Raw genomic sequence first — 13,778 nt, forward strand, 5'->3', positions numbered from 1 at the left:
TGAGTATCGGTGAAAGGGTTTATTTTTTATAAAATTTTGAATTTTTTGAGAAATATCTGTAAACGCTGTAACTTTCAGAAAATTTGAGGTAACAAATTAAATTTTTTTACATGAATAGAGTATTATTAAAGGATGTTTGATATTGAATTTAGTGAGGATCGGTGAAAGAAATCTTTTTAATTTTTATTTCGCTCACAAAGCTTCCTCTATGAGGAAGCAAAAATTGAAAAATCCGCATGCTTAAAGCAGCTTAATTTTTATATTTACTCAATGTCTATCCTTTCTTCTATCCTATACTCTATCTGCATTCTTTGAAAATGTAAAAAAATATTTTTTTACATTTTCTCCTGACGGAAGAGACCTTCCCGCGGTTTCCGTTGAGCAACAACATGTACGTTGACTATTTATAAAAAAGATAAATAATAAAATAAATTATTTGGAACACGTGACATATAATTTAATTTTTTATTTAATTTTTTAACATCGAATCGACTTTTTAAATTAATAACAATTGATTTCGTAAAGAAAAGACGGACATGTTGGCCGACAGTGGGATTCCTATCATTTACGCTCTTTTTATTTAATTAACATTTTTGATGTGTAAAATAATTATAAGATTAAAAATAATTGTTAGATTTATTTTATTTGTAATTTTTATACATTTTTATACGAGGATTGAATAGACGAGTACGCATATAATACGCAAGCCGCTACGTGTATTCTCGATATCGCAGCTATAGCTATAGCTATAGCTCGCGCTCGAGAAAGAAAGAGACAGCGCATTGTATATCTGTTCTCTTCTACTACCCGATTCTGCCCTAGCGCCGAGCGCACACGTACAGGACTCGTTCCTTGTGTGCGCTACCCCCTCTACATGCGCTGGTAGCGGCCAGAAACCGCAGAGTTTGCATCACTGGAAGGGAGGCGCGATTCCGTGAGCGACGGAACAATCGGCTTGATTGAAGTAGCGATAACGGCTTTTTCCTTGTATGTGTTATCCCTTCCCACGCTACGGCAACGGGCAGAGTCTCAAAACTGGCATCCCTGGTTACACCGGGCTACGGGCTTCCCGTAGTTAGGCCAGGCTTCCCGGTTGCCGGGACGGCGCATCCTGATATCCCGCGTTATACCAGGCTACAAGCTTCCCGTAGTTAGGCCGGGCTTCCCGGTTGCTGGGACGGCGCCTCCTGCTAGTTGATAAGTCCGTACCGCGTTATACCGTAAAACCGTTTTGTATATACCGCGACCTGTTTGTACCGTAAGACCGCTTTGGTCTCCGCGTCCTAAGGGACTCTAGCATCGTTTCTATATATCGCGACCTGTTTATATCATAAGACCGCTTTGGTCTCCGTGCTCTAATAGACTCTAGTATCGCCTTGTATATCCCGCGACCCGTTTGTACCATAAGACCGCACTGTATATACCGCGCATTATAATTGTAGAGCCTTATTACGATTTCCGTCAGTGTCGCGCCAACTCCACCTATACGCACGGCCTTCAGATTACACAAGCGCGCTAGCCCTTCTAAGGGTAGACTGCAGAAAGTGCCGATGCCCCGTCCTTCTAAGGATAAGGTAGTCAGGCCGTTGGAACTACGAACGAAGGCCACGCGATACCCGTAGCATTTAAACAAAAAAAGAAATATTTAAATAAAAAATAAATCAATTGCTAAGAATGTACAAATGATGTATAAACGATTAAGCACAATAAACTGTGATTTATCATTATTTTTGAAATAATGAGGGGCTAACTTTTAGAAGTCTTGTTAATAAAATATTTTTATTTCTTTTTTAATTAACTAAGAATGTACAAACACTAAAAATCATAGTACATTCATGTACAAACGATGTACAATCCGGATATATCAATGTTTTTGTATTTTATTGTAAATGAGGGGCCAAATATATGGACCTGCAGTTCTCAGGACGTTTTCTAAACATATGATTTTTGTAGATAATAGTATAGTAAATTTATACATATATATGTATATATATATATATAGTCAGTCCGGTATGTTTTCCTTCTCGGACATGTAGAGAAAAGGGGAAAGATGGCCCAGTCGGCGAACCTCGTCCTCCTCCAATGCGTTCGCCAAGTCCCCCACCAACTCTCGTATTAGAAAGAAACAGCATCTCGGACATTGTTACTCTCTCTTTCTCATGTAGTATTCAGCTCCTCTTACGGAGATGTTCAGTCTATTATATAAGTCTATAGTCATTTCTCGCTTCTGACGTCATCATTCCAATATGGCCGCGTCGACTCAGGAGTCAGGAGTCTTAAATGTTTACTCACTTCGTAAATAAAGAATATTATAAAAGCACAGAATAAATATATAGACTATCACCATATTATTTTATTTTTATTTAATAATGGATATTTTCAGAAACATAAATAAAATATTTAAAGTATCCATAAGAACAAAATATATTCTTCTATGTTCTTATTTTCCATGTCCAATGATTTTACCGCAAAACCCATGTTTTCATATTTGAATTTTTTATACAGTTCAGAAATCAAATGAGATAATTAGGAAGGCCTGAGTCATTGGTAATTCCTAATGCTACATTAAGATTACACATTAACATTATTGTTTAATTATTTACTTATAAGAAATAATAAAATAAATCAACATATATACATTTTTAAATAATTGCATTGCAGATATTATCTAGTATTTCAACAATGTTTTATTACCTACCTTAATTAAAATTTCGTATAGTATATTCTTAAGATAAAATAAAATGTGCCAATAAAATGACTTCTTTTTCTTCTTAGAGAAAATCTTTTCCCATTATTAGTAATATTCAATCATTACGAATTAATTGTCATTTTGGTTTTTTATATCTAAATTGTCATGTTCTTTTTGCATAAGAGTTTGCAATTCATCCTAAAATTATGATTATATTATTTATTACCTTTGTATATATAAAAACGAGTTTTATTTATATTTAAACAAAAACAAAAAGATGAAAACGTGCAGATATTAATTATATCCCGTATATAATAAAACAACAGAAAATAAACAATAAGAATATGTATATAATATAAAAATTTTACCCCCCAGCCAAGTTTATCCGCCAGTAGTTGACAACCTGTGTTGCAATCACCGAGCCAAGCTATATCGCGTCCTCCTTGCGCATTCTTGGTATCAAACATTAAACCCTGCCGTAGTCCTAAGAAACGCGATAAACGATCTTGCATACCTACTTTTTCATTGTTGATAAGCAGACGTGGACAAGTAGCTCGCACTCTTAAAAAAAAAAAAATTTAACATTATATATATAAAGTAAAATGCATAAAACATGAAAACTAGATATTGCCGAAAATATACTGATATAATAATGTAACGATAATGATAATATGAAGAAAGAATTATTAACGAAACTTTTTAGATAGTTTAAGTGTTGGCAAGGAGACACATTTTCGAGTATAATTCATATTTATTTGTGTAAAATCGCTAAGCAGATTTTGAATCCCCTTATATTATATAATATTATGAATCTCTTACAAAATTATTTATAATCAAAATTATTTATAATTATATATAATTAATCCACTATAGATTTTTTCATCTCAAGAAGGGTTATAAGAATATACAATAAAAAATAGGGGATTCCATCTAAAAAAATAAAGTTGACCTTGAAATAACCTTTTGGACTTTGATCCAAGGTCAAATGAAGATCACCCTCAGATGACCCCCTCAATACTAAACATCTTTTGTCTGAAACATTTTTGTCTTAAACTTAAGGGCTCTGAAATATTTCAGTGGATTAATTAAAATGGCCCATCCTGTATGTGTATATATATACAGTGTCCCACCAAAAGTGGCCACCCCTTTTTATCTTTTAAACTAAAAGAAATAGACCATAACAAATATATAGTATGATAGTGGTATATGATAGTCGGTATGATCTGACTCGTGCATTAGAGATTGACATATATCATGTTGTCATTTGATCATAATACTTAATCCGAAGTTGGCCATATCGCAGGGCCGAAAATGAAAAGGTAAATGTCGCCCGCGATATTTCAAATCGATAAAACTCGTATAATATGTAAAATATTTACATTATATCATACATCGTTGTATTCATTTCAAATAATGCTACAACTTTTATCATATCGAAATATTCACATTATTATAAAAGAATTATGCATACCTCTCCGTTCGTTAACACAAATAGCTTTTGAAATCAACCATTATGCTCACAATAGAGTTCAGTTTGAACTATTTAATTTAATATATATTTGTTATGGTCTATCTCTTTTAGTTTAAAAAATAAAAGGGGGTGGCCACTTTTGGTGGGACACCCTGTATATATATACATATATATATATATCCCTATCCTCCATTATTAATTCTGCAGATTTAAAAAATTGTATTAAAACAAAAGGCAAAGAGAGCGTTTAACACCACAACTATGTATTATAACATTGCTTTGTAAAATCGTATTTTTGAGAAATTAATTTTAAATGTATTATATATGCCTATATGTTACGCTTATATCACACAATATGCAACAACAGCTTCTCCTACCTCATGCCCCATACTGTAAAATGACCACAAACTGAATATTTCTAATTGCGTGTATGCATAATATATAACATATTTTATGACATAATAATAGACAATTTGCATATGTAGTAAAAAAATAGTAACGTATTTTTATTCTTTATTTTTCATTATATATAGAGTTTCAAAAAAATGTTAAAAGAATTTAAGGAGAGATTTCTCAGGTCAAAATAGGAAAAAATGTTCGTAACAACATGTATCTAGAAATGTTCAGTTTCTAAAATACAGCCCCTAAAAAATGTGGCCAAATAAGTGCTTTTTGTGAATAAAATTATAATCGTTATACATTAAAATTTGAAATTTTACAAATGTATAGTATTAGTAGAAGGTCATAATCTGGATTACTTTTGGAGCTTACTTTTTTAATATTATTGTTGCAATTTTTGTACGTGTAGTTAGATAGTTAGAAATAAAATTTTTGTTTTACCCCTAAAATACACCACTGCATTAAGAAATCAAGTTTCTACTAAGATTAAATAGTTGCTTAGATGCATTGTTCACAGAAATTGCAAAGAAAGACACACTTACTTTAAAGAGATATTTGGAAAAACATTATTTTTTAATATTTCTTTACCCTGTATTTCAGAAACAAAGCATTTTCAGATACATATTTATAAGAAATATTTTTTTCTTGTTTTGACCAGAGAAATTTAAATTTTTTAATATCTTTTTAAAACACCTTATATGTTGAAGAAGATATTTACCAAAATTTTTTGATGCAATCGAAAAATTATTTCAACGCATAAAAAACACTGTAAGAAACGTGTTTTTTATGTTCAATACTTCTATATATATATACAAAATTTTATCAGTAGCATATATTTTATCGAAATGATATCAATAAAGCTATCAATGAAGTAAAAATTGTCAAAAAAATCGAAAGATTTCTTAAACTGCATTAATTTTTTCTGCTGCCGGCTGATATTATATGAATACCAACATCTATTCTATTGGATAAGACAAACTGCAGATTTTATGAATATTTTAACAAAAATAAAATCCTCTCTGTAAACGATTACGAATATAATATAGATAAATTCATTATTGCTATTTATAAATTATATTATTTATTCTAAAAAAACCTTAAGATTCTTTTTCATTTCATTGCCGAGTTTATTGATATCATATATTTATATCCTATCGATAAAATATATATGCTATCGATAAAATCTCAGATATGTTATAGAACATATGATAAAAAACGCATATTTCTTACACGTTTTTCGTGTGTTGAAACAACTCCTTGATTGTATCAAAAAATTCAATGTGTTTTTTCTTTAATAAAACAAAAAATAAAGAATAAAAATAATGTCGATATAAAATGACAGTATTATTTCCTTATGCATATACAAATCGTTTATCATTATGTTGTAAAATATGTCATACATTATGCAGACATACAATTAAAAATATTTAGCTTGTGGTCATTTTACAGTGTAGGGTATGAGGTAGGAGAAGTTGTTATTGCATATTGTGCAGCATAAGCGCAACACATACATAGGCATATATAATGTTTAAAATTAATTTCTCAAAAATGCGATTTTGTAGAGCAATGTTATAACACATAGATTTGGCATTAAACGCTCTCTTTGCTTTTTGTTCTAATACATATTTTTAAATCTGCTCAAACAATAACAGGGGAATATATTGAAAAATGATATTTTTGAAAAATCTAAATGTGCAGTTATGAAGTACATAAAATATCGTAAAACTTGTGTCTAAAATATTTTTTCATATATCACACAACGTTTATGATATTCAATAGAAATCAGATATACTGAATTAATTTCAAAGAATTGTTTTAATTTCTAAACATGCGAGAACGCCTACAAAAAATGTATCTTTTATTTTTAGTTGAGACATATCCAAGTCCATCAAAATCAGTGACGGACACACACAATTCCGACCCTTTTCTTGTAAGAGCAATTATTCGTCTATTTTAAGCTTTCCTTAACTCTTTGCGATCCTATGTCGAGTCTGACTTAACATCATATTTCATTTCAGTCAGTTCTATGTCGAATCTAGTTCGGAATTTATGACTATTTACAAACATTCTAGCAATCTCGAAAATATTTCTCGTAATATTATGATTGCGCATATACTTTTGTACGACTTTTCTCTTTCTTTTATACATTTTATGTAATCCAAGAGATTACTGAAATATAAAAAATATACAAACTGTATAGTATAAATGGAAATAACTGAATTGTGCGTAGATCTATTGATACGAAATATCGGAAACAGTCCGGACCGCAAAAGATTAAAAACTATTACAGACGCAATTTTGCCAGAAAAGAAAAAAAAAGAAAAACTTACTTTTTTGATACAGAGAATTAAAATATGGATTCTGTATGCGCTTGTATACATCCTGTATACGATATCCTACAATTTTTAAAAATATTGTTTTTCATATTTATGCATACCTGTCTATTAATGATGCAAAAGGTTGTACTACCAAACTTGATCCCATAATAATTAAAAGATCAGCTTGTACAAAATCTTGATCAGCAAGTACTTGAAAACGTTCAGGTAACACTTCACCAAAAAAAACTATGTCAGGTTTTACAACACCTTCATTACATTCTTCGCATTTTGGTATCATACCTTCTAGGATTTTTTCTATAATTTAAAGTCATATAATAAGTATTTTTTGAAATTAATATCTTGCTAATATCTTATTTGTAGATTTTTTTGGAAAGTCCAATCTACTCAAAAGCCAAAAATAGTGCTATACTTCCACATTAAAACATTCAGTTTCACATATTCAAAAATAGTGTTATATATTAATTTACAAAAACAATAAAATTAAGTTAAAGTTGTATATAAATGTAAGAACACACACATACACACACATATAATACTATTAAATACTATAGTTAATAATTATAGTATTATTATTAATTATACTATTAATATATAATTAACTATTGAAGCTTCATAATATAAGCTATAATATATCTCAAATTCTAAATCACACAATTCTATGGGTAATATGGGTAAATATACCTTTCATCCATGGAAGCATATATGGCGCTCGGCATTTAAGACAGCGACCAGTATGAAATGTTCCATGAGCTTCTACTAATTTCTCAGAAGGTAATCCAGCTATACGTTCCAGTGTATCAATATTCTGTGTATAATGTCGTAGTAGTAGACCTTTTTCCCATAGCAGACGGATAAAGTAATGACTTATTGTAGGTCGAAACCCTTCTGGCAACAATTCTCTTGCAAGTGTGAAGAATGGTTCTGGATTCTTCATAAAAAAATCTAACTCAAAAATAGCCTGCGGATAAGGTAAATTATATTTGTCTAATTTATGATAAAGTCCACTAGATGGAGATCGAAAATCTGGTATTCCAGCAGCTAAAAAATATAAACATTACTTATGTACATATTTGTTATACATTCATATATAATATTAGCATTAATATATTCTATCATTTTATATAACCAATGATATATGACAAATCTAAACATAACAATTATATATAACTGCCATTGATTACAAGAAAATAAAAAATATGCATATCTGATAAAATATTTTAAAAAATAGTAAAAAACAATAAATATTAAAATAAATTGAAAAAATTATTTTAAACTAGAAATGGAAGAAATCTATTATAGAAGTTATATGAACATGTCTTTAAATATATGTATACTAACAGGTAGAGATTCCAGCACCTGCCATAGTAATGATTTTGCAATCTGGTTTTTCTTTAATATATTCGACAATTCCATCTAAGCTAAGTTCACAAAGAACTCTTTGTTGCGGCTGATCATTTTGATTACTCGTTGACAAATCAACAAGTCTTAACTTCTGAATTAGATATCTACGTAATCTTTCCATTTCAGAATTCTCTATTTCCGATGATTCAGAAGAAACGTTTTGTTTTTCTTCATGTAAATTATCGTCTAGAACAGAAAAAAAACTTGGTATACAATACATTCAAACTATGTATTGTATTCTAATAATAAATATTTTTAATAATCATGAAATTTATGTGCATATTATTTTTATGTTGAAAGTGGCTTATAAAGATTATTTACAAGTTTTCTATATGTTTACAATTTCCAAGATATGGAATTATAGAAAAAATAACAATGTTAATTAAATGATAATTATTTTCTATCGTTCGACCAAAAAATCATTTAGAGAAAATCGCTCAATAATGTAGTTGTTCTATTTAATATGCTAATCTTGTAAACAAATTTTATCTTCAAACAACATTTTATGAGCTGTTTAAATAAATCCCGCACATCTTATTCTAATACATGCCAGATTCAGAAGTTAGTTTGCACAAGACAAGTTTGTTATTCTTGGCTGAACTTTTTGCACTTTTCGTTTTTCCTCTTTTGTTTACAATTTTTGAATATATTTCTATTTTATTTTATTCTCTCTCTCTATTCCAATCCAGCTTAAAATAACAAACCTCATTCATGTTTACAACATCATTACAAGAAAAGATATAAGGTTACGATACAAAAAGTAGACATTTACATGATACCGTAGCACATATCATAGCACATTATTCTTTGTATATTATTTCTTGTTTATTTGTGATTCAAGAAGAGAATGTGGCGCACTACCGTTTGAAAATTACCTCTTCGATCTTCTTCGGTCTTCTTATCCATAATGCAACTTTAACGCAATTATCTATACGATTAATGTATGATTTTGAAATTGCGTTTTGTTAAAGCTATCAACGATACATTCACTTCGTTAATGATACACACGATTCAACACGATCTGATCAGGAAATTTACAATAGAACGGAATCTATATGCAATGCGATTCTGATGTATGTACTTCGCTCTTTGAATTGTACATATTCACTGGCACTCACAAATAAAATAAATTGCAATATGTGCAGTCAGTGGTTTTGTCTGACATTGGCTGGGGTGCGTTCGAGAACGTCATCCGTGTGCACACGAGCGTCGTTTTATCTTTGTTTAACTTTCAGTAAATAACGAAGATAAAACGACGCTCGGTGAACATGGGCGAAAGACGCTAAAAATGCTTTGAAGCGTTTAATTGACCAATCAGCGCAAAGAGAGTAAAGATTTCTTTATTCTAATTGGTTAATGCCATAGACATAATATATCTAGACCGAGCGTTTGCCTTTATTTAAAGAGTGGAGGTAAAGATGCACATAGAAAAGGACATACTCTGTTTCGTGCTCCTTGCGTTCTCTCTCGCTCGCACGTAGCATAGCGTACTCTTTCGCTATGCTACATGCGAGTGAGAAAGAACGCAACGGGCACGGAACAGAGTATGTCCTTTTCTACGTGCACCTTGGCCCTCACTCCTCAACACTCGGTCTATACTCTATCCAAAAAGAGTATGATCTCGGTTGAACCGAGTCGGTTCGCGCATAAGCGGGCAAAGTGGGGAGAACATGGCGAGATACTCAATACCGTATACGTAGATACGGCTCCCTTATTATTATATCTTAAGATTGTGCTTAAGACGGTCTTAGGCCGGTATTCATAGCCAGTTTTTATATTTAAGACCGTCTTAAGCACAATCTTAAGATGTCCTAAACCAATCACAGAGCCGTATTAGCATTTTAAGACATTACTTAAGACGGTCTTGAAATAAGAACTGACTATGAATACCGGCCTAAATCTTCACGCATAAGCATATGTCTGGAATGTCAAAAAATATATATGGGGCGGTGCGTAGCGCCGGACGTATAGAGTCGCAGGCTGGTAATCGAGAGAGATTCAAGGTTCGATTCCGCTCGGGTCCCCCCATCCTTTTCCATATGACTCAAAAAGAAGTTTTCACACATTATTCTATATATAATGCCCCTAGTTTATCATATATTATCCTATCGATGTGATATTATAAAATGGACGACAAAATAATCGAAGAACAGATGAAAAAGATGTTGACTCTCTTTCTACAGCGGGCGCGCGTTTGTTTATCTCGCAATGCTCAATCCAGTCTATATATCTATGAGGATAACCAATCTGAGAAATAAATTCTCGATTTTTATGTAGAGGTGTATGTCCGTATACGTACACACACGATTGCATTGCTCGCGTGGACGCATCGTGGAGAGGAAAGATAGAAAAGGATCAACGATCACACGTTATCCTTGTTCCTCTAGCGTATCGCTTTACGGCCGAGATACGGCCTGAAAATGCTTTTTGGCCTCTCGTAGCAAAAAGCAGTAGCGCAACAAGGCTAACAGGCGCCTATTTTTTGAGAATTTTATATTTGCATATATACATATCCCACTCGGCATGTAATATTGCTGAAATACTGTAATGTTCGGAAATGGTACAGAAATATTTCATGCAGCAAAAACTTGTGCCGGAAGTACGTCACCGATTCTAGTTATTTTCTAAACTGCTGCTGCTTTTCACTGCTCATGAAATGTTACCTTTAGGGCCGAGGCACATAGAAAAACTTAAGCAGTAAGACTTAAGGGCCGTATTCATAGTGGGAACTTGTTCTTAAGACTATCTTAAGTTTGGTCTTAAGACGCCCTCTAGATTCATAGCCAAAAAAGAAGGCGGGATTTAAGTAAACTCTCAAGGCGTACCTTGTTTAAGATGATCTTATTTGGAAACGTCTTAATGTGATTCATAAACACATTTAAGCATGGGATTAAGACTACCTTGTTAATCATGAATTCATAGTCTTTTAAGACCATCTTATTTCACGCACACATTGATAAATAAGACAATCTTCGCCAAGACGTGTCCGAGGACGTCTTATTTGCAATATACTTGTAAAATATATGTTTGTGCACGATAAATCGTATTTTTTATGAACAATATCGAGATTCAGCAAGAAAGGACTGACGGTTCAAAAACGTAAGGTAATTAAAATAAAAAATTATGCTATCACATTGTTGGTACATCGCAATCAGTTGATGTTAATCTTGATCTTTCGCAGGAACATTCTGAAAATTTCTTTTCGGAGATTAGACTCCGCAATATAATTGCTGTATTTAAAACTAATATAATCAGCATCAATGGAAAATCCAAATAATCTGGAAATGGATGAATTAAATTTTTCAAGTGATGAGGAGGTAGTAGAGGAGATACCAATACGTGCTCCTAAACGATATCTTCGTGATTATCAAAATCCTTTTGAATTCTATAGTGAATGGGAGTTTAAACGAAGATTTCGATTTTCCAAAAATTCAGTAATACTAGGCATTTTACCTTTAGTAGAAGAAGGACTTGCTAAAATAAACAATCGAGGCTTGCCAATACTTCCTATTGTGCAATTATTAATATGTTTAAGATTTTACTCAACGGCAAGTTTTCAGGTATGTAAATTATATAAATATATATTGTATACAGGGTGTCCCATAATTCGCGGATCACCCGCCATGTGCAGGTAGAGCAGATGAAACCGAGAAGAAAAGTCCTTTACCATTTTGCGGTTTTCGTAATAATTATTAAGAAATTAATTTAATCCACAAAAATACCATCGTTAGAAGAATCACGTTTTGAGAATAAACGACCCAGTAAGCAAAATGCGCGCAATATGCCAGCAGATTGGCAACAGATTTGCTCAGCTTTTGCTACCAATTTGGCATCTGTTATGTCCGCATTAAACTAATGATCTGCCAGCAGAGCCTGCTCACAGAATCTGGGAGCAGATTGGCAGCAGAAATCGAGCAGGATCTGCTAACATGATTTGACGTCAGATTGATGGCAAAAACCGAGCAAGATCTGCGCGCGCGCAAACTGACGGCAGATTGATAGCAGAAACCGAGCAGAATCTGCAACTTTTGGCCATTCATATAAAATGGTGCATTTAAATAAATTTAAAGGATCTCAAACCCAAATAGCAAAATGACGGTGAATTTTGGTCACAAAATGATCAATTAGATGTCCTAAGCTAGGTCTCATAAAACCCGAAAATGGCGTCAATAGTTGATATATCACATTCACAAGACGTCGATTTCTGACATTTGTATTAATAACATATAAATTGTGACGTGACGTTTTTGGGACGTCCGTCACAAGGGTCGAATGACCCGATCGGGCGAAGCGAAGGAGTCCCAAGGATGGAGCGGCGAGAGGACTCTCGACCATGGACCTATTCTACAAGATAGGAAAGAGAGCCGATCGGACGCTGCCGGAATTCCGCATCTGCCAGTCAAGCAACCATCGAATTTAGAAATTTCGGGGCGGTGAGCCCACCGATACGGCCGTGACGACCACAAGGATCGCAAGGATCGCAGGACGGCCCTGCGTAATGCGAAAGCGCCACAAGTGGCGCGATAGCGATTTATCGCGCCGGCGTGTCTCCTGCAGGACTCTCGCTCGGCACTGTTCGGCGAGATAGCGAGAAGGACGCAGGCCTCGTAGAGCGGATCCGAATTATCGAACAGGAAGGACGATCGAAAGCTTCCGACCGGTGGAACGAGCGTCGCCAACCGATTTTGTTGCCGTTTATCTGTAGGTAATTGATTCGGATGAGTCGCGCCCTTAATAGTTGTCGAGCCACGCGTTTTGGTGAATTAACTTTGTGAATATTTTTGGTAGATTACGTCGCACGGCCGACGGGCACACGTCGCTCATCCGAATTAGATATAATAGGCTCTCTCTATTCATTTCGCCGCCGCCGACAATCATTAATGTTAGTCTCGCGTTTGTAATTAGTACGTGTTGTAAAGTATCGGGATTTTCACGCTCGCGCGATCGATATTCCGGATCGCGCAAAGTATTGCGTCATACGACTCGTACACCACAGTCGTATCGATAGTTTCCGTATTATTTCTGTGTATTGTTAGCGCGTATCTTGTATGTATTGTAAGAAATTGGAGTCAGGATAAAGCGAAATCCTAAAAATTTGTGCAAGAACTCTATCGGGTGTCTTTGAGCCCGCTATTAGTTTCCGCGAGCTATTCGTGTTGTATCTTCGGCATTTCAACGTAAAGGTCATCGTCATTGTTATCGAGACATACATCGGCTTACCGCGAGCCGGACCAACGGGCCAATTCGAGTCGCACAATCTAGAATTTTCTACTATATCGAAGCGGATTCACGGGCGTGCGTAAAGTAGTTACCGGCGCATTCGAGAGATTTCTTTAGTTGTCGCGGCCTAATTAAGTCTCGTACGGCGGAAATCCTCGCGGCCGAAAAGTCGAGTTAAAATGCGTAAGACGCCCGGTAATTTAATACTGTTGCGCACGGTCGTGCCGATCTCCGCGGAAATAATATATCTAATTCGCCT

At 33.6% G+C, this 13,778-nt stretch overlaps 1 protein-coding gene across 5 annotated transcripts; it reads right to left on the reverse strand.

Moving 5' to 3' along the window:
- Nucleotides 1–2,333: 2,333 nt before the first annotated feature.
- On the reverse strand, nucleotides 2,334–9,675 carry LOC115245304 (NAD-dependent protein deacetylase sirtuin-2). Of its 5 annotated transcripts, none has more exons than XR_003885506.1 (7): nucleotides 9,175–9,668; nucleotides 8,237–8,485; nucleotides 7,580–7,936; nucleotides 6,997–7,192; nucleotides 3,058–3,250; nucleotides 2,699–2,887; nucleotides 2,334–2,554 (listed from the first exon to the last, which is right to left on the reverse strand). XR_003885506.1 is itself a non-coding variant. In XM_029823569.1 (6 exons), the coding sequence occupies exons 1-6, from the start codon at nucleotides 9,091–9,093 to the stop codon at nucleotides 2,819–2,821; spliced, it is 1,086 nt and encodes a 361-aa protein (XP_029679429.1). In that variant the 5' UTR covers nucleotides 9,094–9,675; the 3' UTR covers nucleotides 2,337–2,818. The 5 variants fall into 5 exon arrangements, 3 of the variants coding, with proteins under 3 accessions (XP_029679429.1, XP_029679430.1, XP_029679428.1); XR_003885505.1 differs by having other exon boundaries at nucleotides 2,334–2,560; nucleotides 9,175–9,667; XM_029823569.1 differs by having other exon boundaries at nucleotides 2,337–2,887; nucleotides 9,072–9,675.
- Nucleotides 9,676–13,778: the final 4,103 nt, after the last annotated feature.

This window comes from Formica exsecta, unplaced genomic scaffold (assembly GCF_003651465.1).
Source record: "Formica exsecta isolate Colony F162 unplaced genomic scaffold, ASM365146v1 scaffold935, whole genome shotgun sequence".
Classification (NCBI taxonomy): domain Eukaryota; kingdom Metazoa; phylum Arthropoda; class Insecta; order Hymenoptera; family Formicidae; genus Formica; species Formica exsecta.